Genomic DNA, 27,336 nt, shown 5'->3' on the forward strand with positions numbered 1-27,336 from the left:
CAAGAATAGTGTCTAAAAAAACCCTTTTGTTAAACCCAGTTCTTTGTTGTTGTCATGTTGTTTCTTCAGGAATTGAGAGTTTTCACAGCTGGAGATGCTCAGAGGTGAATAACTATTCAGTGAGGCCACTGGAAACTGGACAAGACTGAAACACAGTTAAAGAAGTCTGACTAATACATTCTGCCCAAACTATCTGATACAGATGGTGTCTGTCTTCTACTCCCCACTGTAGTCTGTAGTACCTGAATTTCAAGCATTCACATATCTCCATTTTCCAGGGTGCCCTGGACCCTTACTGCTTCATTGTCTATAAATAATAGAAAAACTTATCACCAGAAACTGATATTTTATACTGGCTACCAAACACAAATCAAGCTTCTTGCTGTAAAATTTACATACGAAAATCTGCATTTATTTCCAAATGTATTGAAAGGCTTGAAAAGGCTTCCTCAAGCCCAGCAGCGGCTTTGCTGGCCAGCTCCTTCGCCTGTCACCACTGCTCTGCAGTCACATTTCTCGCTTCCCAGCTACCAATGGATGTGTGGAACTATATTCTCTACAAAAGTCTTGGTATCAAAATGCAAAAATGTCCTCTTTTGCCTGTACAAAACAATGCTTGGAAATAAAACTGACTCAGCTGAAGTGAGGGCAGAAGCTCCAGCAGGAGGTTTTGGCTGTGTCCAGGGAAGGACAGGAGTGTGCCCAGGTGGCCAAGGCAGCCAATGGCATCCTGGCCTGTATCAGGAACAGTGTGATCAGCAGGAGCAGGGAAGTGATTCTTCCCCTGTACTGGGCACTGGTGAGGCTGCACCTCGAGTACTGTGTCCAGTTCTGGGCCCCTCAGTTCAGGAAAGATATTGAGGTGCTAGAGCAGTCCAGAGAAGGGCTACAAAGCTGGTGAAGGGTCTGGAGCACAATGCCTATGGAGAGCAGCTGAGGGAACTGGGGTTGTTTAGCCTGAAGAAAAGGAATCTCAGGGGAGACCTTATCACTCTCTGCAACTATCTGAAAGGAGTTTGTAGCAATGTGGGGGTCAGTCTCTTCTCCCAGGCAGCCAGTGATAGGACAAGGTTTATATTGGATATAAGGAAGAATTTCTTCACAGAAACGGTGATTAGATGAGCTGCCAAGGGAGGTGGTGGAATCACTGTCCCTGGAGGTATTCAAGAAACAAGCACTTAGTGCTATGGTCTAGTTGACATGGTGGTGTTTGGTCAGAGCTTGGACATGATGTTCTCAAGAGGTCTTTTCCAACTTAATTGATTCTGTGATTCTGTGACAGGAGACAGCACAGGGAGAGAAAGGTGAAAATAAACAAGAGGATGACATGAGAGCTCGTGGTCTATTCGAGTGTTGATACAACATTGACCTAATAACATTTTGGACGCATCATGGTGCAAGGAGTGGTCGGTCAGACAGGGGCCGGGCCGGGATGGTTTGAAATGGAATGGGATGGGCCCCGTGTGAGGGGCGCGGCCAGCGGCAGCCGGCGGGCGGTGCCACGCTGGGCCGGCCCGGCGCCGCTCCCGGCCGGGCCCGGTGCCTGGGGCCGCCGTCAGCCTCCCGCCCCTCCCCTGCCCTCCCCGCCCTGGCCTGCGGATGTGGAGCCGGCACCGGCGGTGAGTGGGGAGCGGGCGGCGGTCGCCCAGCGGGAAGGGGCCCTCACTGCCTGCGCCGCCGCGAGGGGAGGAGCCTTCCCCCTTCCCGCCCCTCCGGCCGCGGCGCGGAGCGGAGCCAGCGCGGAGTTGGCCCCCGCCGCGGCACCTGTGACACCCCCAGTCCTTGCCCCGCCGCCTGGCGGCGTTCACGGGCGCGACGGGGATGACGGGCCTGGGTGCCGGCCCGTTCTCCCGGGCAGCGGGCGGGGTGGCGGCGCAGGGCGGCGGCCGCTGGCGGAGCGCGGCCGGGCAGGAAGAAGGCAGGGAGGGAGTGAGTCACCGGCCGCGCTGGCAGCGGGGACGGCCGGGTGTCTGTCCCCACTGGGCGTTCCGGTTCCTATAAAAGGAGAGCGAGGCGCAGACTGGCGGCGGGAGGGAGTCGTGATGGGCCGCCTCACAGTGAGCCTGCCCCGGCCGTGCAGTGAGCCTGCCCCGGCCGTGCGGTGAGCCTGCCCCGGCCGTGCGGTGAGCCTGCCCCGGCCGTGCGGTGAGCCTGCCCCGGCCGTGCGGTGAGCCTGCCCCGGCCGTGCGGTGAGCCTGCCCCGGCTCTGCACGGAGCCCCTAGAAAGTTCCCGCTGCCCTGAGTTGACGTGGTGGTGTAATGGTGGTCACAGGTTGGACTCGATGGTCTCAGAGGTCTTTTCAAACATAACTGATTCTGTGACCGCCACCCAGCCGCTCCGTGACGGGCAGGGGGGCTGTGGGGCTTAGAGGGTCTTTTGGGTCTATTTCCCACGCTTCGGGGTCTGTCACAAGTTCACTGTGTATGTATGGAAGAAGAGGCCAAGTTACCTCCCGTAGGAGGGCCTTGGGCCTTGGGCAAGCTGTTTGGAAATCACAGGCACGATTTGGAAGAGTGCTTCAAATCTGTTCTAGTTTTCAGTAGTAATAAGCCTGAAAATAACGAATTTTACCGAAAGCCAAAAAATAACAAAGCAAACTGAAAGAGAGTGGGTTTAGACTGGACATTAGGAGGAAATTCTTTACTATGAGACTAGTGAGGCACTGGAACAGGTTGCCCAGAGAAGCTGTGGATGCCTCATCCCTGGAAGTGTTCAAAACCAGGTTGGATGGAGCTCTGAGCAACCTGGTCTAGTGGAATGTGTCTCTACTAACGGCAGGGGACTTGGAACCAGATGATCTTTAAGGTCCCTTCCAACCCAAACCATTCTGTGTTTCTGTGTTGATTCTATGGTTCTTAAATAGTCACTATGCCAAGCACAGTGATTCTGAATAGGAGCCAATAAATGAAGTTCACTGAGCAGCACACCTTTTATACACAGGTTTTTTTCAGAAAAGAACTGTTCTGCAAAGCTGTTTTCCTAAATAGTAATATTTGGTAAATAGCTAGTGCTTTTCATTCTTAAATTCTTTAGAAATTGCAGTATGCACAATGTGTCAGGCATTATCTTAAAAAACCCCAACAGCTGATTATGGATAGGGGTGCATTGAGGTGGAATGGCTTGTCAAAACAGTGTAGTCAGTCCTTGACAATCCCAGTTACAGTGCCTCATCCGTGATGGTGTTTTCCTTTGTCTGATTCACTCTGTTTGTGCAGATATGCATGTAAAATATTTTTAAATACTTATTAAGTGTATTTCTTTTAAAGATGTGTACTTGGGTTCAGAGCTGTAAATATGAGTGTTGCAGAATTGTGTGCATGTGAAAGGCAAGTGAAACTAACTGAAAACCCCATTGAAATTTTGCTTGAAAGCTTTTTTTTTGCCAGTCAAAAATGAATAGACTTTTTTATTATGATATGCATGTGTTTGCAGTATCACTGTATTTTGTAGGATAGTTTATATGAAATACTACAGACTGTGATTTCTCTTTGAATCACACAAATATAACTCATAAATGCTAAACTGCATCCTTACAGCAACTTGCTTCGAAATTAAGTAGGTTCACTCTTTGAACAGGAGGGGCAACTGCTTAAAGACAGCGGGTAAAATCCTTTCTTCAGTCAAGTTAATAGCAAAAAAACCCTCAAAACCCACCAAAACAAAATCATCAAATCTTCCCCTAACTTTTAAATTAGTAAATTAAGTCTGTGATAGGTTTTTTAGTGGCTTTTTATTTTTTTTTTTATATTTAGTAGGTTAGTTACCAGATTGTTTTATATCAATAGCTCTAAGTTGCTTTATGTAGCATGATATAATGATCTCTGTAGAATCTTTGTATAAAGTTTGTTAACAAGACTAAAGAGGAGTGGCTGGAGAAAAGGAGGCTCAGGGGAGACCTTATCACTCCCTACAACTACCTGACAGGAGGTTGTTGCAAGGTGTGGGTCTGTCCAGTGACAAGTGATAGGAGAAGAGAAAACGGCCTCAAGTTGTACCACTGGGTATTGCAAAAAATGTCTTCCCAGAAGGGGTTGCCGAGCATTGGAAAAGGCTTCTCAGGGAAGTGGTTGAGTCACCATCACTGTAGCAATTTAAAAGCTGTGTAGATGTGGCACTTGGGGACATGATTTAGTGGTGGACTTGGCAGTGCTGCATTAATGGTTGGAGTCAAAGGTCTTTTCCAACCTCAACAAGTCTGTGGTTCTATAAAGATCCACTTAGATAATTTGGACTTTTTAGACATAAAGCTGTGCTGATGCTCAGTGCTTTGCAGATGGACTTTGTCATAGAACACTTGGTTTATAGCTTTCAAAAAGTCATTTAAGTGCTTTGTTCTTAATTTGCCTATCTGTATGACAGGTGTCTTGCTCACCTACCCAGCATAATAAAGGTTTCCTTGGTATGGTTAAAGCTTTACAATATTAACTGAGAAAGTTCCTTCTTAAACTTATGATGTGTTTACATACTCTTACCATGAGAAGCTTATTGATTTTAGATATCTGTTTGACTGAGGTTCTGTTAATGTTTTCATTTGCTGACAAATACACTGTAGGAAATTGCAAGGTTGTTTTTGACAATATTTTCTCCCTATCGCAACAACATTTTTCCTACTCAGAGAGAAGGACATAAGTAAGCCACTGAGGACTAATAATGCCTTGACAACTGGAGAGGTTTCTCAAGCTGGTCTCAGTAGTAAGTCCACAAAAATGCACGCTTATGCCTTTGCTAAACACAGACACGTGTAACTCGCTGTAGTAAAGTTTTGTGGTTTTTAGGTTGGCGCAAAATATTTTTTAACACTTGCCTTTTATTCCGGTTTTGTACTTAGCAAGCTCGCAAGAGATGGTGCAGAAACCACAAAAGATGGCGGAAAGCTGGTCATTCTTGGATACTGTTGAGTCTAACTTCAGGCCTCTGGTAGTGATTGAACTTGCAAAAGGCACCAAAGAAGAAACCATAGAATGGTTCACTAAACGAATTGTAGACAAAAAAGCAGATGGAGGTGAGTACAGTATGATCTTCGGTAACAGTTTGAAAACAAATTGGCTGTCACCATGATATGAAGACTTACAGAAGGTTTGTTTTCTAGGAATTTGTGGTTTAATGATTGTTTGGCCAATCTCATTCTGTTTTGCATTTTTGAAGTTGCTTCATTTAGAATGAATAGAGCTGTCATGAAACTGTAATAACTGAACCCTCTTAACCCTGTTATTAATGAAAACACTGGCTTAAGATCAAATGCCAGTTGAATTCTAGAATTCTTCTGTTTTTTTCAGTGAAAGCCTGATAACCTGTCTCTCAAAGTAGTTTTTATGTCAGTTTTTATAGCAGTTGTCTAGAGCATGTTTCCCTTGTTGCTCATGGAAACATGGTAAGCCTTGCCAAAATGAAGACATCTCACATCCTGTTCATAAGACTTGGTACCATGCTACAGAATAAAGTTAAGTTAGGAGAAAGCAATTTAATCTTGTTGAATTCATGTTGGATTTTAGTTACATTCTTGGTAGCTTGTAGGGTTTTACAAAGACAATATTTCATCACTCATTTTAGTCCACTTCTGGCAGCTGAAGTTAGGCTAATTCATTTGTAATTTCTTGGGATGGTTTTGTTGTTTCTTTTTGTTTTGGGTTTTTGTTTGTTTGGGTTTTGTTTGGGTTTTGTTTGTTTGGGTTTTGTTGTTGTTTTTGTTTGTGGTTTTTGTTTTGTTTTGGGGTTTTTTTTATATTTTTTTGAGAGACATTATTTATGGCTGTTGTAGTTTATAGGTGATGGTCATTTATTCCTGTGGCTGTTGGATTTGTGACTACAAACTTGGTTTCAGGCCTCTGTTAAATAAATTAGGGATGTTTCTGTTTCAAAAGTCTAGTCTCCTTAAAACATGTGGGACTGTTTGCAGAAGCACTGGTTGCTTATGGGATGTGAACATTACGGGAGTAGATCCCAGTTGTCCCCATTGTTCCAGTTCCCTGTTTTGAGTGCTTCCCCAGAAACAGGGCTAAATCCAAGGATGGCCCTGCAATATTCTAAACACCACACATCAAGTGCTGTTGAAGCCTTAATTCTTTGTGCCCTTAAGAGGCATTTTCAGTGCTCCTGTTAAATAAGACTGTTGTGGTGGATGCTAAAACAGTAGGGCTTTTAGATGTAATTTTAATGTATTTTCTTACTTACTTTACCTTTCTTTACTTTAAAGGTGCACAACTGCTGATTAAACCATTGGTCACAGCAAATGGACATGAAAATATTTATTTAGTTGGAGCGTCCCACTTAAGGCTGTTGCTGGGAGCTGAAGCTGTGGGTTTGGTGAAGGAATGTAATGATAACTCAATGAGAACTTTTACGTACAGCAGTAGAAAAACTTTCAAAGATTTTGCAGGTAAACAGTTGTAGGGGTCTTTGTCATTGCAAAGTATGACTAAAGATTATAAGAATTACACTGCTAAATCTTTCACAGTCTTTATTCTATGGAAGGATGTCAGTGAACAGAAATAGGAAGACCAAGTCATGAATAAATACTCATTTTTAACTATGGAAATTCAGATCATATAATGATTTTTTTTTTTGTTCAAATGGCTTTTAATTTTTTGCTTGTGTTTTCCTTTATGCTTTTCAATGCTCCAAATAGTCTCTTATTTGTATGAAAGATTTTAATTGAAAATAAGACAAAATAGTTGATAAACATGATTTTATGATTAACAATCAATGTTGTAAATTAGCATAGCAATTTAATTTCTATGAGCCAGTTTTGAGGCTTATTATCTTATAATTAGCTGGAGAAAATAGAAACATTTTTCTCTATTACATGTACACATCAAACAATTAAACAATTAATTAGCACTAAAGAGCCATTTAGTGGGATTTGGGCATGATTAGGGAAATTGTTCCTTCTCCTCTTTTGTTTTAAGGAGGAACCAATACAGTAAGGTTTCTTTTCAAATGTGCTGCTTGTAAGGTATTTAACCCCCCTACAGTGGCAGAACTCATTTTGCTTTCCAGGTAAATACTGGAGTTCCAGCTTAGTCTTGCCAGTACTTTTCATGTGCCCGTTTGAGTGATGCCTTTCACCACGTTTTCAATATCAAGGTTATTGAGTCCGTCTGAAACAATAATAAAGCTGAAATTTTGTTGTTGGATGCCAGTTCTGTTCACTTCTGCTGCTGTGTGCAATAACTGTTGCAGTGTCTTTTCTTTTGTGACCTTGCTTTCCTGAAATTAGGAAGCCTTGAGAACAATTGGCAGTTGCAAAAGTGCCATTTTCGTTTCTTGATGCAAATCTGACTGTCATTGCTAAGAGAGGCTCTAGGAGCAGCTGGAACTGCAACTGCTGTAAATCTAAAATATAATTTTTGCTGTAACTCCTGGTATTTTTTCTTTTTACACATTAGTAACAAAACCAAAAACATAAGTACAAAAACATTAGTATAATTTTATTTTTGTCAAGGATAAGATAGTTGACTGTGCTTAGATGAGTGAAAAATGTCACCTACAAAAAACCCCTTGCGGCCTGTGTTGTCTTGCTAGTATTTCTGGTTGCCCAATTTAACTGATACTGTGTTGTTATTCTTTGTATTAGAGATTTGCTGCTATTTTAGCTTCTTCTTAGTGTATCTAGGGCAATTTCTATTGTTTCTTATTTCTAAAAGGAGAAAAAATTAATTGGTCGTTATCTGAAGGAAATCAGTCTTTTTTTCCCGATGATGGGGTTGACAATAGATTTGTTACTGTAGCTTTCAAAAATGTGGGGGGTTTTGGAAGTTTTCTTATTGTTTTACATTTTTTCCATATTTTTATCAGAACTAATTATCTCAAATGGCTTATTATGTTGTATGGGCAATAAGAGCAAGAGACTATGATTCTGTGGTATTTGGTGTGAAATGCTTACTGTAAAGGAGATTCCTCCTTGACATCTTACTGGTTTTTGTTATGTAAATACTTCGGGAACTGCGTGTCAGAAAGGGTTATGGAGATGCTGAGATTGACAAATAGTGGATGCCTAAGGAAGACTCTTTTAGCAAGGCACCAACAATTAATACTTCAGAGATGTCTGTCTCTTGAGTGATTTGTTCTCTTAGTTTATCTGGGTAGTCAAAAAATGCAGTGAGAAAGCTTCTTCTCAAGAAGAAGTTTATTTTAAATAGTGGAGTTTTTGCTAATGGGTGTTCATTGGCAATAATAGTCACATAATTTTTTTTTCCTGATTCTGATCATTTTTTGTAGTTATTTGCTGCCAGGATTGTATTCTGTTGCTGCACAATTTCACACAACCTTCTTTTTGATTTAGATGACAATCACAACTTCCTTACAATGGCAGAATGTCAGTATATCATCAAACACGAACTTGAGAATTTGAGAGCTAAAAATGAAAAAATGATCCCTGGATATCCTCAGGCCAAGCTGTACCCAGGAAAATCAATTGGTAAGCAATGTAGTTTGTTGCCTGTAACTCACTGTGTTGATGTAGGATAGTGTTCATTGTGAAAAAAAATTAATTTTCCTGTAATGAAGAGAAATCATTTGGACACTGAAGTCCCACTATTTTAATCAGCTTTGTTTTCTCACTGCTTCAGAGTGATAGGACAAGAGGAAATGGATGTACAGTGCAACAAGAGAAACTCTGAATAGGTATCAAGGAAGTTTTTTTCACAATAGGGTAACCAAACATTGGAACAGGGAAGTAAAGAGGTTGTTGGTAACTCTGTCCTGGGAAACTTTTAGATCTTCACTGGAAAAGGCCCTGAGCAGCCTGATTTAAGCTAGGCCTACTTCAAGTAGGAAGTTGGGCCAGATTACTTTCAGTAGGCTTTCCATTCTGAGTTTTTGTGTGCGGCTGAGGCTCTGGCCTTATGTTCTTCTCAGTTGGATAGTTTTCACACATGTTGACATCATGCATTATTTTTAATTAGTACCAAAAATATTTATTTTTTTTTTTAAATTACATAATGGTATACTTAGATTGCCTCTGTGTAAAAGTACTGGAACAAGTAACAGTGCCCCAGAGTTACAAATTTCGTAATACGAAGGAAGTTTTATTTAATTTATTTGGTTTCATTGATCCTCCTCATTGCTTCCGAAGCTTTTCATGGGAGAAAGAAGCAATTAGAGCTAGTATTGTTTCTATGGAACTTGTTCATTGGCAGAGATGCTACACTTATCTTAATATTTGTATGTCCTTCTAATAACAGTATCTTTATTCATTAGTGTTGGTCATCAAAGAAAGAGTTCTATGCATATTAGCAGTTCAAAAAATGTAAATAAATGTAAATGTAAGATGAATTTACATTGGTAACTTTGTTATATAGTCAAAGTATATTTCTAGTTATGCCAAACAGATGCCTATGGGAAATGGTTAAATATTATCACACAGCTTCCAGTGCCTCCCCTCTCCTGTTTTTGAATTTATTTTCTTTTTTAATATGGGTGTAACTTCCAGAGCAGTTTGTTAATTTTTTATCCACACGTGTAGTATTGCTTTCCATAGCAAAGTTAAATAGAAATTGTGGAATATATAGTTTGTTTGCAATGAAGATGTGTTGTAATTTATGAATTAGTGTTAACTGATAATTCAAAAATGCTTTTAGTATCTTTCCAATTATTAATACAACAAAGGCTTTCCTCACAAAGCTACATAAGGCATTTCAGTTCTGATCTGTATCACTTTTTGTTATTGAAGCTGCAACTGATTATACTAAAAACTTATGGAATAGTTAATAGATGTAAAAAGGTTGCTGTTTCTCTTCCAGTGGACAGCACAGTCTTTGTAGGAATAAGTATAACTGCTCTCTATTATGAATAATTTTTTAACTAACATGCAGACAATTTATTTTTTTTTTATTTCAAGTCCTATATCTATTTCAAAGGAACTTTAGGCTTGCTAAGTACATAATGTAACCTGTATGCTTATGTCAACTTCATTGTCCTTTGAAGGTGTGCTAGGTACATTGTTGTGGTTTTTTTGTTCTTCTAGTGAGAAGGTTATTGACCAGTGGTATCCTAGTTCAGATTTTCCCACTGCATGATAGAGAAGAGTTGAAAAAGCTCCGTCACAGCTGGTATGGCCGAGTGAGGGTTGGCTATCAACCTTTAGGTATGTGGACACTTACTCTACTATAAATACAGTGCAGGGTTTCTTCTGGAGAAGTTTTCAATTTGTGTGAGAAGACCAAAGGTCTAACTTCCACTGCAGCATTTAGCTTCTATAAAAGTGAAATCCTGTATGGAAGGTAAGTATGGTACCAAGAAGTCTGTTGTTTTCACTAAGAGTTTACCTTTTTACATCCTGAATTACCCCTTGCAGTTCACCTCCTCAAACATTACCTTTCTGCCCAGGTTGTTTTGTTGGCCTTTATGAATCAAAGTCCCTTTTTTAAACCTACCTTTGTTCTTACTGATCTTGGAATCAACAGAGTGGCTTAGGCTCTGGTTAAAAAAGCACCTTCGTTTCCAAACTTGTTGACGTGCACAGTTGAGGTCCATTCACTGAATTCTCTTTTGGTTCTAAGATGGCTGTAGGATAATCTTTTGCTATAATGACTCTCAATACAAATGTTCTGGAGTGAAGCACTGGATGTCTCTTGATTTTCTTTCTCATAGCTTCAGGATTTCTGTCTATAGGCCTTTGGTTGTAGTTTTCAAGTTGGAGCTGGGGGGCAGTTCGAAGGCTCAACATCTGCACCATCTAATATCATTTTGAAATTAGACATTGCTCTTTTACCAATTGGACAAATTTTTTGTCTTTTAATGTTTCCTGTGTGACCACCTGAAATGGTTCTAGACTTGCAAAATTGGTGGCTCCGGAGTCTGCGGATTCAGTGTCTGTGAGCTTCCATGTAACAGCAGTCTGCAATCACAAATTCTCCCTACCCCTCAGTGAAGCAGTAATGGTCCAAACCAAGACCGTTTAGTCAAACTGACTCTTGACAAGCTCCTAAATGTCTGGAATTCCCAAAGCTATTTTGAGTGGTAGGCATGTCAAAAGTGTGTTTACAACAGTTTGTTTTAAATTCATTGTCTGTATGAAGACTGTATGTTGCCTGCCAGCATCACTTGCATATATTTTAGACACTGAATAATCTTTAAATGAAAACAGTTTTTAGTCTGTCAATGTGGAAAGTTAAGTTTTAAACTCTAAACCCGTGAACTTTACTTAAAAGTAAGAAAGTAAGCATTTGGGAGTTTGCCTGATTATAAATCTCTGGGTCTTGCAGTTGCTTGAGATTCTTTCCTGAGCTGCAGGACATTAAAGGTCTGGCTCGATAATACCTGCCTCCAGAGTATTGTCTTAGGAGTCTTATTGTCTGCTTGTCTTTTGTTTATATGAGAGAGCATTTTTTTGACTGACATTGAATACATAAAAAAATGTCAACGTAAATCCCAGGAACCTGTTAAGTATGTACTTATTTAAGACTTAAAGTGTTGCATGCTTGGAGTGTGAAATGATGCTAATGACCTACACTTGAATGTATTTGTTAATTAATTTGCAATTGAGAGGGATGTTGGAGTTTGATTCTTCTGTCTGTTTACCTTTCCTTCCTGCTTTCAGAGGCTTACCTGATGGGCAACTGTGAACTTCTGCTGTAGTGTTTAGTAAACCATGTGGGGCTTTGATGTGTTAGTCTGTTACAGAGGGTGTCAATTCAGAGGTCCTGATTCTATGGCTGTTTTGTTAAGCTGGTAAATACGTAGCAGTGGCATACAAACAGTGTTTTCAAGCAAGCAAAGGTGAAACAGATTTCGGCATTCAAAACTCTGCTAGGCACTTCTATATCTTATGTGGTGCTATTTCTAGATTGTGTTGAAAAATACTCCTTTATTTTTTGTTATTAGTAAGATAAGTGAGATCTTGTCTTCTTGGGAGTAATATATCTGTCATGAAATACATCCATTACTAGTGCACTTTTCATGTCTCTGTAACACCTGAGCAGACAGACTTAGTGAGTACAGCAAATGTGTATTTCATCTGTCAGTTGTCTACTGAAGAGAATATCTCAACCTGGATGTGCTGATATGTTTAAGATTAAAGATTTCAATATACCTTCCATCTGTTCCTTTAGTTTCTTGGGGGTTGTCAAAGCACAATTAGGCCTTTTTGGCCCTGAGCGAGCTGAAACAAAGTTGTTTCCCAAGAGTGCCTATGCCAGTGAGAATCTTCAGGAATTAAGTGTCACTTGCTGTTAAAGTTTGGTTTGTTTTATATCAAATGCCATCAATGCCATCCTAGCCATTCATTGGTCAGTTCTGTTACCAAGACGATACTGTTTTCAGTTTGGTTGGGGTTTCCCTTTTTTTTTTTTTTTTTCTTCCTCTGGATATCTGATTTTGATATAATAAGTATTGAGGTATTTGACTTCTTTACCATCTGAATGGTATGTTTCTGTGTATGTGTATATATATACAACATAAAAAGAAAATAATTCAGATAACCATCTGAGTTTTTGGAATAAGGGAGAAGGAGAAAAAAACCCCAATATAATATTCATTGTGTTATTTAGAAAAATAAATTCTGGCCAATGGAAAGTTCGCGTAAAGTCAAGTTTGTTATTGTACTGCTGTCTGTGTTTTGAGTGTAGTCTCAATTGATTCATTTCTCTCTGCAGATGACATACGCTGCTACTTTGGCGAGACCATTGCTCTCTACTTCGGCTTCTTGGAATACTTCACGTTTGCTTTGATTCCAATGGCTGTCATTGGGATTCCTTATTATGTGTTTGCATGGGAAGACTATGACAAATATGTGATGTTTGCCACATTCAATCTGCTCTGGTCCACTGTGATACTGGAAGTTTGGAAGCGGATTTGCGCCATCCTGACATACCGTTGGGGGACGCTGTTGATGAAGCGGCAGTTTGAAGAACCAAGGCCAGGCTTCCATGGTGTCCTGGGTATCAATCCTGTCACCGGGAGGGAGGAACCAGTGTACTCAAGTATTAAGAGACAGCTACGGATTTATCTGGTGTCCTTACCATTTGTGTGCCTTTGCCTCTACTTCTCGCTGTACGTGATGATGATTTACTTTGACTTGGAACAGTGGGCTCTGGATTATCACAATGAGAACGAGTCTAACTTCAGCAGCTTGATGCTGTATGTGCCCAGTATCATATATGCTGTTGTGATTGAAATTATGAACCGTATCTATCGGTATGCTGCTGAATTCTTAACATCATGGGGTAAGAAAGTTGTTTATTCTTCGTCCTTCAAGTTAGAATCCCAGATGCTTAGACTTTGTTTCTTTGTAGAATACATTACTGTGAGCTCCTGTTTAACAGAATGCTGGAGAAATTTCCTGAAGCAGTTTTTGGCTGTGGGGTAAAAGAGATAGCCATTTTAACTTCTTATATTTTGAGTGTTCTGAGATTGCAGTTTCATATTTGGGTTAATTTACTCTGAGTCTGACATGCCATCAGAAGGGGTGATCCTGCCTTCTTCCTCAGCTGCTCTCTCCCTTTGGTGCAGAAGTCCCCCTTCCCTTAATTAGCTCCTTGTTTTGCTGTATCAGCTGTAGTGGTGGCAAAAGGGACAAGATGAGAGCATGAGGAAGGAGCTCAGAGGTGGATGGGTGGCAGGAAGAACTGCCCTGGCAAGTTGCACCCAAAACCTGGGTTTGCTGAGTGTATCTTAGTCTCCTCATACATCTGTGCAGATGACAGAGGCACTGAGATAATGGAACCAAATCTAAAACCACCAACTAAATGTCGTATGAAAGTGTTTGTGTATGGTACTTATGTAACAAAGACTGAGATTTCATGTCCCTATCAAAATGTATTTCTCTGGGCACTTTCAAAAGAGGAGGAATGTTATAATAGATTGCCTTTTTCTTCCCCTTGTATGTGTGGCTTATTTAACAGATTGGGCCTTGTGTTTTGTAACCTAACATAAGGCTAGTGAAATGCTAGTGTTTATTTTCAATTTTAGCACTTCTGCAGACATGTGCAGTCACTTTCAGACAAAGTTAATAGATGAAGCTAATGGAGAGTTAACTGCTTTGTGTAGCTCCATATGGCATTAATTTGTAGGACAGAATCCAGATTACTAAAGCCAGAGACCCAGAAAATTAACAGAAGAAAGATAAAGCAAAAGGGAGATTGATGCAGAAGACAGAATAAAAAGAGGTGTTGAAGTGGGGCTTGGTTATGCATGCCAAATTGATTTGCTCAGCAAATTCAACCTGACAGCCACGATAGTAAAAGCAAGCAATTTCTTTATTTGTTTGAGACTGTTCAAGGCTTTTATTTAAGTAATGACTTATAAATTCATATCTGAGGTTCAGTTGACGGTTTTGTTTCATTGTTTTTACTACACTGCAGGAAAAAGCTTTTTTCCATAATACCCAGTTGTGTTGATCAGATAGACTAAAATGCCTTTTAAAGGCAACTCAAGGTTTTTTTTAATCCAGATATTTTTGGTTTTAAGCTGATGTTTCATATTCAGCAGAGACAGTATTTATGTAATTTGCTACACTGACAGCTTGTGCCTTTTCTGTTCTATCCAATATGTTTATGCTGCCATGCTTTGAACTGTCCTACCTTCTTTCCCACCTGGCATATTTTCAGATAATATCTGACTTACACAGCTAAACTGACAAAGCATGGGAAACAATCTGGGGTATTTTAAGCACACCTCTTGCAGCCATTTGTCATGAGAACTGATCATTTAGCGAAAGCTGAAAGTAAAAATTGCATTCAGTCACTTGAGTGCATTTTCCACATGTCAGGCCCCACTTCACACCCCTGTCAGAATAGAACTCTGCTGGTTTGTGCTGAGCAAGGTCCATAGGTGACGGGTGTCTCCTTTCAGCCTTGTTGACACAGCTCATGTTAGTGTGCTGCTTTCTCAGTTACTCCTTAGCCAGGCCTTTAAAGGTACAATCTGACAAAATAGCTGAAAGAAATCGGAAATCTCCCATTCACTTTCCTCTTCTCCCTGCTGGTAAAAAGCCTTCCTGAAACATCAACTTCTCACAGTTTATCTTGAATGAACTGAAAATCCTAATTCAGAATGAGTAATGCATCTATTGAACTTCACATACTCTGGTCTTGCTTTAGAGCATAGAGTCTGATCTAAATTTCTTGGAGATGGATAGGAGCATTTCTTTGAGCATTTACTGGTTTTGAATTAAATTTGGTATTGTTACTTTTCGCATTATATTCCCATTAGTCTTGCATTAGTTTTCAGCCAAAGAACAATCAATAGCTAGAAACATTTTGTTAAGTGTTAAGAATGATGGATGTTTTTTCTTTCTTTGCAGTAGAAAAAATACTGGAGTTGTAGACAAAAACATGTATGATAATATTGTACATCAGATTAGCTTCATAGATTAAGTGAGGTACTGGTACCTCACTTAAATATAAATTCTTTTTCCCATAAACTGTTGGAGGAACATAAACTATTAGATAAGTAATTTTTAGGTGGAGGAAAAGTCTCTTTATTCTTTGTATAACAATGTCTAGTGTATGATAAGAGCTTCTGCTGTTTACTGATCAATAATTTTTTTTCGTATTTTAGAAAATCACAGGCTGGAATCTTCGTATCAGAATCATTTAATTCTGAAGGTTTTAGTGGTAAGTATGTAGTATAAGCAGCTTTTAAGATTATTTAAAAAGACAACTTGTCATGTGTTTTGTTAATGCTTTCCTAGCATTACCTCACTGACCTACACTTTTGTTCAAGGCCAAATAGAAGCACAAATATCAGAGTAAACAAGACTTCTATTGTGGTTACAGTAACTGCTAAACTATTTTAGATGCCTCTTTTTATAGCAGAAGTTGGCTTTTTATTTGTATTGATTGTTCTTTCATTAGGATTCTCTCTATATATGTTTTCCTATTAATTGCTGTGATCTTGTCTTCAACAGGGAGCTATTCCATTTAGGTTTTGGAAGATTTTATGGTTAACCACATTTTTTTAAAAACTCGTGTATTAACTTTTATGTACTACCATTCAGACAACTGTTCAGAGGAGGTTGGAAATGTCCATCAGTCTGTTCCTGTGCAGTTTATAGTATATACTGATCTATTTACTTTGTGTCTCTGAACAACTAGCTTTTGTGTGTATGTTTATGTGTTTGGTTGCTCTTTCAGGTATATAGTCAGAGTGACACTGGTTCTAAGGAATTGTACTGTAAATCTTACATTTGCGTATAAGATGTTCAGTAAAAGCAGTTGCCAAGATTGGTTTAATTAATTTCCTTTTTGAAAAGATTGTTTAAGTCTCTTCCAGAGTTCCTTTTTTATTTCCTTCAGTGTGGTGGTTTTTTAGTGTGTGGTTTTGTTTTGTTTTGAGTTTTTTTGTTGACTTTTTTGTTAAATCATTTTTCTGACCTAAATTTTAAACATGGTAAAGAAAATTTGCAGTTTACATCTGCATGGAAGCTGTTTAGTCAAGATATCTGTTAAGTTAGATGATATTCTGCGGCTGAACTTTTGCTTGAGCACTGAAACTAAATATTTTTATTTGCAGTTCAACTTCTTAAATTGTTTTGCATCTCTCTTCTACATTGCCTTTGTGCTGTTTGATATGAAGCTTTTGAGGCAGGTGAGTTCCAAGAGCATCTTAAGAATGTTGATGAATCTAGGAAAATGAAGGATTGATTGAAACAGGACTTTAGTATTTAATTATTATTCTAAAACATTAGCTTGACAATTAATATATTTCATAAATATTTTCTTAGGAATCCATCTTCTGTATTTAAGTTCCCCTAGCACTGTTGCAGAATCATAATGGAATAGAGCAATTCTTTCCCTCTGTATAAATGAGGAACTGTTTTCAAATAAATTGATTATTCCCTTACACAGATGAGGCTGGGAAATTTTCATTTCCTCTTTATTTCCTTTTACATCAGAAAATTATTATCTCTGTGGTGTTCTTAGTGAGAGACTCTCGATGATGGGAGCATGATTAAGTTTATGGCTACAGTGAGGATCTGTAAATAAATAAAGGCAAAAATAATTTGTAGTTAGTATTTTAAATCAACTTTCTGTTGTTAATATCTTTCATGCACTCAAATGCATGAAAAATGGGGATAAGGAAAATATTTTTGCTCCAAACATAATGAGCAGTACAACAAGAACTTCAGCTCAAGATCTCTGTTCCTCTAAAGTGATCTCTAGCAAAACACTTGGCATATCTATACCAGACATAACATTTGTGATATTTCATCTACCTTCAGGTAAAAACAAGAAGAAAAAATGTAGAAAAAAAAAGATTTTTTTAACTCCATGATTGTCATTGGCATATGTTAAGTGTTACCTTTCATTGTACTTGGTGCACTGTGTCCAGGATACATCCAGATCCACAAAATATTTAGTCTTCTAACTCCTACTTTGTCCTTTTCAGTGTATAGCAAAGAACGGGAACTAGAGCATCTATACTTTTCATGTGCTGTTGCTAGGTTTGTTAGGCTGACCTTTTTCTGTCATAGTATAATAACTCACAGTGTTACTAGAACACACAGAATTGCAAATGGTCATACATTTATCACAGTTCTATTTATTTTTATTTCTTTTTTAAACTTAAGAGCTTGGCCACTTTGCTGATAACTTCGCAGATCCTCAATCAGTTTGCAGAATCCTTGCTTCCTTACTGGCTCCAAAAGAGGCATAACAAGAGGATGAAGAAACTCACTTGTTCTCAGAAAACTGATACAGACCTGTCATTAGCTGAACAAGTCAATATGGAGAAAGAAATGGGAACCTATTTGGTATGTTCTATCACTGTAAAAGAGTTAAAAGTTCTCTGGGCTGTAGTTGGCAGAAGCATCAGCCAGGGCAAATGAAAATATTTCTGGCTGTCTGGCCTGACAGCTTATTTCCAGCTTCATCAATTTTGCTGGTGGTATTGTCTGTGCAGCTACATGGTGCTCTGAATCAAGAAATGGATACAGTGCAGGATCCCTGTTACACCAGAATGAAGGAGAAAGAATGAACAACTGTATCTGGAGCTACGTAATCCTGTTTATCAGTGGAAAGAAGTATTTGTATAATATACCCTTAATCTCCAAGAGTAACCTGAAGGCTACCAGGATGAGTAGCCTGGCATAGGGAAGAGGGAGGTTGTTCTGGTTTGATTTTACAGTGATACTGGTTTAAACGATCAGTTAAACTAAAGCCTGAGAGAGAGTGTGCTCATGTGTGGATGGGGCCAGAAATGGAGAGAGCAGAAGAAACCAACTCTTCCAAACAATACTGCTGCTGGAACCTCTTGCTTCATGAAACCACAGCTTTTGCATTCACTGTCTTCCTGGTTCTGTTCCTGACCACCTCCTACCCAGTATAATTTTTAATTGTATTTAACACACTTGTTGCAATTCACTATTTGCAGTTCTAAAAGAATTGACAAAGTAGATATCAGCATGTATGTTAAGGCCTTAAAGACTGGCTGATAGCTTTCTTGATCAGGTGCTGCAAGCATAGTCACAAGAGTCTTAATACTGTATGATTTGCAGTACTTCTACAGAGTAAGAATTACATGTAGATAGTGTGCCTTTTATGTAAAAGGTAGAGATCAGCAGTTTGAAATTTGATATTAATACCGTATCACATTCCTCTCTTCCTGCATGAAGTGCCATGAAATGGGAAGAGGAGAAAGAGATAGCACCTTTACAATTGAAAAACTGTACAAGTGTTACTACTTGCTTTCCTATGTGAAGACTGGTATTTCCCATGTTTGATACGGAAGGAGATAGATTTAGACAGCATGTCTGTCTTGCCTTGGGGAACACAGCAGATATCCCTGAGTTATGTCTGAACTGATCAGCACAGTCCAGCACTGCACCTGCACAGCTCCAAACACTGTGTGTCAGCATCAGGCCTTGGTATGCCTGAGCAGATGAGCTCTGGCTCTTAGACCTGAGCTGACTTCTATTCTCAGCTGTCACATACAAAGCCAATGTGGTGTCTTTGAGTCACATTGCCCAGTGCTTCTTGTGCAGAGCTAGATCAAATGAATCTGCACCTGTTGTGCTGTTGTGCCCTGAATAGTTTTCTGCAGGGATCCAAGAGGTCAGTTGTAGAGTTAGGACTTTGCCTTGAACATGTGCACTGCTAGCCTCAGTTTCAGTTCAAGGTACTGTGTACTCAAGGCCTTAATTTTATTTTCAGTCTAAATGTTGTAATTGTTCTGTGCTTGAGAACACATAATATTAGACCACTGATTTGTTTGCAAGCAGTGAGCTGTCAGCAGGCAAGAATATTTCTAAAATTAAAGCTGTCACAAGGGGGAAGCATTTGACTATGTTTAGTACCTGAGGAGTTTAGCAGGCGTCTTGACAGAATTCTGTGTTTCAGGCTTTTGTCTTTTGTTTTCCTTCCTTTACATGCTCTTCAGCATTTAATTCTCTATTTTCTTTGTCCTTGTTCTTTCTCACTTTTCAAATCTCCAGGCCTTAACCCTATTTAAGATGCAAAAACACGCTGCAGTAATTTTTTAATTAATTTTTTAGAATTTCTGCTTCTCTCCTCTAGTTCATTTTCTCCCTGAATTTCTGAATTTTTGTTGGTTTTGTTTTCAAGATGCTGTAGTTCATGTGCTGATCTCACGGCTGACAGTGGCACAATTAGAAATGTCTTGAACATCATATCAGACTCCCTGTTTTCTAACACAAAGTTTCATAAATAAATACTTATTTTCTTTTCATACTCTGCTGTTCTAAAAGTCAGCAAGGAAATGTGAAGAAAGGTGTGAGGAAGCAGTGGGAATACTGTGCAGTTACTGTGCAGAAGGAGGGGCACAAAGGAAAGCAATGCTCTCTGACTGCAACAGTTGTCTGAGAAAGGGATAGCAGGAACAGATAATGTGGCTGCCACTCCAGTGAGGGATCCTGCACAAATGTCCCTAAGAAAGACACTAATAAAATTCAGTGTTTGTACAAAATGTCTCTGAGGAAAAATCTTAATGGCTTTAGAAGTCAGGTAGCTCTTCATGGTTTGGCCTGCAGGTCGGTTTGTCAGACCCAGCTAAACTGTGCAACTTAAAAATGACCTCAAATGAAAATGCAACTAATGAGCACCCAGTGTTGATTCCTGAGCTTGCAGGCTTCTACTACCTCTCTCTCTGTTTGCTAGGGAAAAAACAAGAGATGCTGAAAAAGGGTAGTCGGTTTAACAGCTATAATGGGCAAAAAATATTAGAGAACCATGTGTCTAAGCCAAAACCAATTTTATGTGGTTCCTGTAATAATCTCAGTTACTGTCAAGTTTTCAAGATTTAAATTTTGAGAGATAGGACAATATGTGGGTCTGTGTAAATATAAGATAGCTAGATCCCAGTTTAATTTGTTTGTGGTATTTCACCATCCTTTGTTCAGTGAATGCTTTTTATTTAAAAGTGGTTGTTTCAGTTCTTTCATAAATAATTGCTGCAGTAATAGAAGACTATTATTAATACTACAAAACCAGTATGCAAATATATGATAAACCTACATGTGAATACTTAATAAGCATGTAAGTACCCACATTCTTGGTTTAAAGATCAGGTGATTGATGTGTTGTGGATTTGTTGAAATAGGTTTTGTTTGTTTGCACTAGTTGTTCCTTTCAGATGTCAGTGCTGAATTGTGTCATTTCATCCTTCAAGTGGGCCACTAACTGATCTACTCATTTTGAAATAAATAAGCAGAAGTACGAGAAAAGAGTTGCCTATCTACCAAACCAGCCCTTCTGTTAGGTCTTTTATGGTCAGTCTGAAATACTAGGATTTCTATTGCCACAATGCTCTTAGGAGAATATTCTGACAGTTTAAATGCATGGTGTTGTTTTCCTATTCCCCACTGTTCCTTCTGTTACTGCTTCGCTGAGATAGTCAGGAACTTGAATTGGATGAATATATTCATACTTCATGTTATAAGGATAAGAAGTGTGACTTCCAGAAAATGCATTATGTAAAAGGAAAAACCTTGGCCTTCCCTTATAAGAAGTTTTGAGTAATCGAATAATTCCAAATTAACTAGATGAGAGTTTTTTAATTGTTGTTTTCTATCAGCAGTCATTCCCAAAAAACTGATTCGGGATGAGGAAATGTGTTTACAATTCTATTGTTATTATTGTGTTTCTTCATCTGTTTTTTGTAGGTTACAGTTGTTCTTATTTTTGCTCTGGTTTTCAGGGTACTTTTGATGATTACCTGGAGTTGTTCTTACAGTTTGGCTATGTGAGTCTTTTCTCATGTGTTTATCCACTGGCAGCTGTCTTTGCAGTGTTAAACAATATCACAGAGATCTACTCTGATGCCTTAAAGATGTGCAGAGTTTACAAGCGTCCATTTGCAGAACCCACAGCAAATATTGGTGTTTGGCAGGTAATTTTTGTGTCTTTTTTCTGTTCATTTGTTTTAAAAGAGGTTTCAGCAAATATATTTAAGCTGTGTGTTTGGCCCATGAACCACTTCAAATTTCAGTAGGTACTTTGTTCTCTTCAATGCCTTAGAATATTTTCTATCCAACTATACATCCAAGTGATTTTTTTTTGGTGGGGTTTTTGACCACATGTCTTTCAGTTGCCTTTGAAAAGAAAACAAATCTTTCTTTTAGTTCTTGTGTATGTATTGTACTCCTGTTGCAATGCAACATAGCAAAGCTTCCAGATACTGCCTGGTACTCTTTATAGCCCGCATATTTTAGAAATGGTAATATCTGATTTAATCTCAGAAGCATGGAGCTCAGCAAGGGTTTCAAAAAAATGGAAGAATAGATAAACCACATGCTTGGCTTGTGCCCTTGTGAGCACTGGTAGTCAAGGTGACTAATTTTAAAATAACCTGGATCTGTGAGCAGGAGCTGGAACTTTCTGCACAGCCTGAACACTGTAGTCTATCCAAACAATTTCATGCTGGTAGTACTGGGTTAAGGATTTTCTGTCCTCAGTTGTTTGCCCATGCAATCATGCCAGCACCAGCTATTTTGGAGCTTGTTGAGTGTGTTGCATCAGTGAACTTATCCTGACCAGAGTATTTTCTGGAAAGAAAGGAGGCAACTAAGTTTCATCCAGAGACTCCAGTGTTCTCTAATAGCAGTGGCTTGATAAGGGAGTGTGAAGTGTGTTGGGGGAACTTTCTAGGGGATGATCAATATTCTAGTTTTATTTAACAAGTTTTCTAGTGATATGTAAAGGAGACAAAGGGCACAATTAACTAATCAATTATTTATTTTGGAGGGGGTGTAAATATTATCAAGTGAAGCAAATGAGAGATGAGAAATGAAATCATAAAACCTCAAGTGAAACATACTGTAAAAACATGCAAACCAAGGATTCTGAGCAATGTTCACTAGACACATAGATATTGAGGTGGACTTATAAGTCTTTTCATAATATGTCATTAAAATGTGTGAATTATAATCTGATTGCATTTTAACATGGAATGAATTTTCTCAGTCCAAATCTATGCTGCTGACATCTTGATGGCATAGCTGCATTGACCAGTGGTGTGAGCACCAGAAAAATCAGGCTGTGGTCATAAGTCACAAGCATAGCTGCAGGTGTATGAATAGCATTTTGTTTGGCTAGAATAGTTTGTTTCAATCAAGAGAGTAGGCTGAAAAATTATAACAATACTGGTACAGTCTTTTATTTTTTATGGTGTCATTTTTTTAACTAATAGTAGAAATGCATTTGCTTTTTGAATTAAAAATAATAACTAAATTTCCAAGTTTTCTCTTTCATATGGGAAGTTAGAGTATTTGCTGAAAGATTTCTGTTAAAGGAATACTGCAATCATTTTACCAGGTGAGCTGAGTCACCAGCTTGTTTTCAAGGAGAAAGCTACTTTTGCTAATTCATTGTGACAGTTCCTACAATTCAATGTCAGTCTTTCTCCTTCCAGACAGGACCTTGGAATAAGTAACCATTATATTGCAAATGCAATTGTTAAGCTGTATTAATATTTTCAGACATTTCGTGGGAGCTTTAGGAGTAGGCAAGAACTTCTTAGACTTGTGCTATTGCATGTGTTTAAATGTAAATCTTTCAATAAATTTCAGCTTGTGCAACTAGTTGTGATTTAGAAAAGTCATTCTACAAGTCATTCTAAACCATCCTTACCTTTTTCCATTACTTAACATTCAGATAAAACATCCAAAACCAGTGTTAAGAATATTAGTTCCTCTATGAACTTTGCAATTTTTTCTTTATCCTGAAATAAATTTGTTCAGGAGTACAACTGTAGATGAGTGCATACTCTTTTGTGTGTTCAGGTTACAACTTTGTTGTGGTTTTGTCTTTGCCTGTCAAGCTGGTGAAGTCTGGACTGCTTGCCAAACAAGTCTTATGCCATAGAATTCAAAAGATGAAGGAAAATAAAAATTTAAGCTGGTGGGTCTTTTGAGGCTTTAATGAAGAGAGAGGTATTGTCCAGAGCAATCTGGGGACTGGTAAATTAGAGGCAATGGTCATAACTATAAATATATTTGTGTTTTATTTCAGTTGGCTTTTGAAACTATGAGTGTAATATCAGTTGTAACTAATTGTATGCTGATTGGAATGTCTCCACAAGTGGATGCACTTTTCCCAGACTCAAAAATGGACCTTGTTCTGACTGTGGCATTCATAGAGGTAAGTGTGCCTTCAAACAATGCATGTTTTGGCAAATAACACAAACACCAGTGAAAATGACAACAGGAAGTAGACTTTCCCTTGTACCGTATATTAAAAGGAAATGAAGATTTCCCTATCAAAGAAGAGTTTCAAAGTCTTGCTTTTTGAGTTCTTTCTTTTCCGTGTTTTTCTGTACTGTGAATGCTGTTGCCATACTTTCCCATGCATTCCCAAGATACTGTTTATTTGTGGCTTCATGTATTTCAGGTATTTAGTAGTACTATTTCAAGAAGCAAAATGATCAGATTTTTGTGAACTGGTTATTTCTCTGCTTGGTTTGTGACCCCAGCATATCTTAAAAAAGACTTTGTACATAATCTTTATGGGATGTATCCTGTAAGGCTTATGTGAAACAACTGTGGATGATGACTGTAAATATTGGTAATTGTAACAGAATTTGGGTTTAATTTTTTCCTAATTCTGTATAGTAAGCACTTGAGTGTCATTCTTTTTCAGACATGGAGGGATGTCTGTGGACATTTTACATAATAACTGAGATTGCAGGACTTTGCCCTTATATATCTTCCCTTTGGAGTTTTCTTGTGTACATTGCCTTGACTTTCATCATTATGCTGTTTTAGCCTTTAGGAACTGGATTACTTTCCTTGTGGCAATAGGTCTGGATTGTGTCTGTGTAGTTATTAAAGTGCGTCGCCTCACCGAGGTGCATCAGGAGCACATATTTCTTTGTTGTTCTTTTTACAGATGTTAAATGTTATGCAATGAATTATGAGCTTGCTTTGAATTTTATTTTCCAAGCCGTAAGGTTTGCAGAGTTAGCTCCAAATATGAATCATGTCAGCTAGTTTGCTGAAGTTAGGGTCTACAGGCAGCCCAATTGAATTGCTCTTCAATTATGCACGTGTGAATGTTTACATTAATCTCAGTGAGATATTGTAATATAAAACTAATTTGGTAAAATAATTCTAATTATATAGTTTATTACTGGACAACATATCTAGAGAGATCATATTATGAAAACTGTATGACTAACTGTAAGCAGGATGGATTTATGGCAGCTTAAAGAGATGGAGCTGCTTTTGCTTTTGCTTGCTGTGTATTCCCCTCTTATCTGTTTGAATGTGAAGCTGGCTGGGTGATCTCTGGGCTGACCTCTGTTTCCTGGTAGGTCACAGGAGAATATCAGCGTTTTTCTCTCTAAATTTAAATTCTGTGTATATGCGGCCCTTAGGGGACAGAAATTGCAGCATGGTAATTAGGTAGCTCTGGAATTACTTTTTAACATTGTATCTCAAAACAGCTATAAACATGGTGGAAAGGGGGATTCAGAAAACAAAGGGAAGAAAGTTTGGAGAGAAAAGATAAATTAGTACTGAGGGGAAGAGAAGGGAAAAATGTTGTCTTATACAGAGAAGCAACTGTGTTGAAGACCACCAATCTATAATTAACATTGTATGAAGGGACTATTAGAGGCTAATGCTGGATGAGCTAGAGGAGAGGAAAGGTAACCATTTGGTTAAAGAAAAGTTTTCTCTTCTTCTCCTTTTTAATTAAAAAAAACCACCAAAACCAACACCAACAAAGCAAGTCATAATGCACTGGTCAGAAAAGGTCTATTTAAAAAACAGTTTTAATCAGAAGTATCCAGTATGCTTGATAATATTAAGTATGCTAGTTTGAGGGTTTTTTTGTGGCTGTTTTTCTGTTATTACAAACTATTTATTGTCTGAGAAAACACAAAGATACAAAACCAACATATGAGTCTTACAGTATGTTTCTGCAGCATAACGAGCCATTTGATTTTTTTGGAATGTTGTTGGTTATAAACAGTTCCAAAACTATTCCATGTGAAATGTAAGACTTTTGCAATCTCTGTAAGGACACTCTTTCAGTACCTTTTAAACAATATTTATCAACTTCATGGGTGTGGGGTTTTTTGTTGTTCTTTGTTTGTTTTGTTTGTTTTAATATCTAAAGACATAGAGACTAGCTCAGGTTCTCCAATCTTGCAAAAAGTTTTGTAGCACAAATTATGAACTTTCTGGAGTCCAAAAGCGTTCTCCAAAATGAAACACATTTTATACAGAAATTTTATTTTAAAAACTGTATGAAAATGAACACAGCAAACGTTAAGTTTTGCTTCTGTTGAAGCTGTTTTCAATTGTGTTGGCAGTTAAACATATCCTCAGTTACAGAAATGTTTTTTTATCAGAGGTTCTGCTGTACATATTTCAGGTTAAAACATTGATTACTAAATGTTGAAAGAAGGGAGTGGTACTAGATGCTGTGGGACTATGAACAGCAGCAGTACAGATTTATGGCAGCTTAAAGAGATGAGGCTGTTTTTGCTTTTGCTTCCTGTATATTTATTCCCGTCTTATCTGTTACACTGGGACTTTCTTTTATCTGGTGCATAATGACCCACATTAGGGAATTGATCTGGGAGAAGCTGTCTGACCCAGTTCACTAGGGAGCAGGGCAGAAGCAACTGTGTGTGGAAGACACGCAGTAGTGCTATGGCAGGTTTGTGCTGGATTAATTTGTGGGATGTCTGCACCACTGACCCTTTCTCCTTTAAGTACTATTTAACCTACAGGAAGATCTCTGAACCATGAAAGGAGCACAAATGTCATGTATTACCAGTATTCCCATGCACCTTTACTATATTTATTAATAATTAAACTCTGCATTTCAGTGGTAAAGAAAAATTCAGGAACAGAATATATCACATTAAACCTCTAGGACAAACCTGGTGCATCTAAATTACATCAATGTCAAGGTAGGAAAAAATTTGGATGTATCAGGGTGTTGATAGGAAAGTGTTTTAGATCACCTAGCAGAGATTCAGAAACATGATTCAGGTGAGTTATTTTATTTTCCGGTGTTTGCTGCAGGTCAAGGTGAGCATTTTACAGTGTGTTTATGCTATTTTGACAGCAGCTTGGCAGGCAGTTTGGAAATGTTAAGAAAGAAATTTCTTTGAGTTGGCTAAGTATGTTTTCATGTGTTCTTTTGATGGGGTAGCCTACTTAAATCTTAGCTGTCTAAGTATTTTAATCAGTTTTAAGTAATTGAGACTCCAGTTGAATATTCATGTTATCTGTTTGATGCAAAGCTAAACAGAAAAGCAGTGTTGCTGTCAAAACCAAGCATAGATATTAGCAATGTCCTGTTTTGCTTTGTTGTTTGTTTTGGTTGTTGTTTTTTTTTTTAAATGCTAGTACTTTTTAATAATAATACTCCTCAAATGGAAACTGTATATGGCAACATTTAACACCATCCACTACTGGAGTAATGAAGAACTGTGGTTGATATTCTTGTAAGTATTCTATACCCAGCCCCTACAGATTTATGCAAAATATTTTTATTTTCATTAACAACTCTAACTCTACAGCTGCCTACATTTTTGGTGGGAATATGTATTGTGTGAGTGAAGTAAATGCTAATTAGAATAGCATAGAATAAAATATTACCAATTGCAAAATAATGGCAAGCATTAAAATCACGTATAATAAAATTTTTTGAAGTATTAAACCAGTGATTTTTTTTGAACAGTTGACCTATTTTCATCAATTCAACATCTGCTTCCATGGCAACATGATTTGAACCAGGAGCAGAACGATGAAACTCCCCTCTTTTACGTATGGATGGATGCTAACTGAGTGCAGCCAGTGCAGTTTTCAAACAAAAAGAAGTAAACAAATGTCCTTAAAACATGAAACAATAAATCCTTATTAACACAATTTTAAAATAGTTTATCCCGTAGTGTGTTTACTTATTCAGGCTTTACTGTACACA

The 27,336-nt window shown here is 38.3% G+C and overlaps 1 protein-coding gene across 2 annotated transcripts in view; it reads left to right on the plus strand.

Annotated features, from left to right (window-relative positions):
• The first annotated feature begins 1,525 nt into the window (after window positions 1-1,525).
• Window positions 1,526-27,336, plus strand: part of ANO10 (anoctamin 10) — a 125,274-nt gene continuing 99,463 nt past the window's right edge. The window contains exons 1-11 of one of the 2 annotated variants that reach the window (XM_027733332.2): window positions 1,526-1,619; window positions 4,830-5,003; window positions 6,195-6,377; window positions 8,283-8,417; window positions 9,966-10,085; window positions 12,595-13,164; window positions 15,500-15,555; window positions 16,454-16,528; window positions 17,511-17,693; window positions 21,095-21,286; window positions 23,407-23,535. In XM_027733332.2, the coding sequence (XP_027589133.1) occupies window positions 4,844-5,003; window positions 6,195-6,377; window positions 8,283-8,417; window positions 9,966-10,085; window positions 12,595-13,164; window positions 15,500-15,555; window positions 16,454-16,528; window positions 17,511-17,693; window positions 21,095-21,286; window positions 23,407-23,535 (1,803 nt within the window). In that variant the 5' untranslated portion in view covers window positions 1,526-1,619; window positions 4,830-4,843. Of the gene's footprint in view, window positions 1,620-4,124; window positions 4,694-4,829; window positions 5,004-6,194; window positions 6,378-8,282; window positions 8,418-9,965; window positions 10,086-12,594; window positions 13,165-15,499; window positions 15,556-16,453; window positions 16,529-17,510; window positions 17,694-21,094; window positions 21,287-23,406; window positions 23,536-27,336 lie in introns of those variants that run through there. The other variant, XM_027733333.2, reaches the window with a different exon arrangement.

This window comes from Pipra filicauda, unplaced genomic scaffold (genome assembly GCF_003945595.2).
Source record: "Pipra filicauda isolate LSUMZ 115617 unplaced genomic scaffold, ASM394559v2 scaffold91_size2508729_pilon, whole genome shotgun sequence".
Classification (NCBI taxonomy): Eukaryota; Metazoa; Chordata; class Aves; order Passeriformes; family Pipridae; genus Pipra; species Pipra filicauda.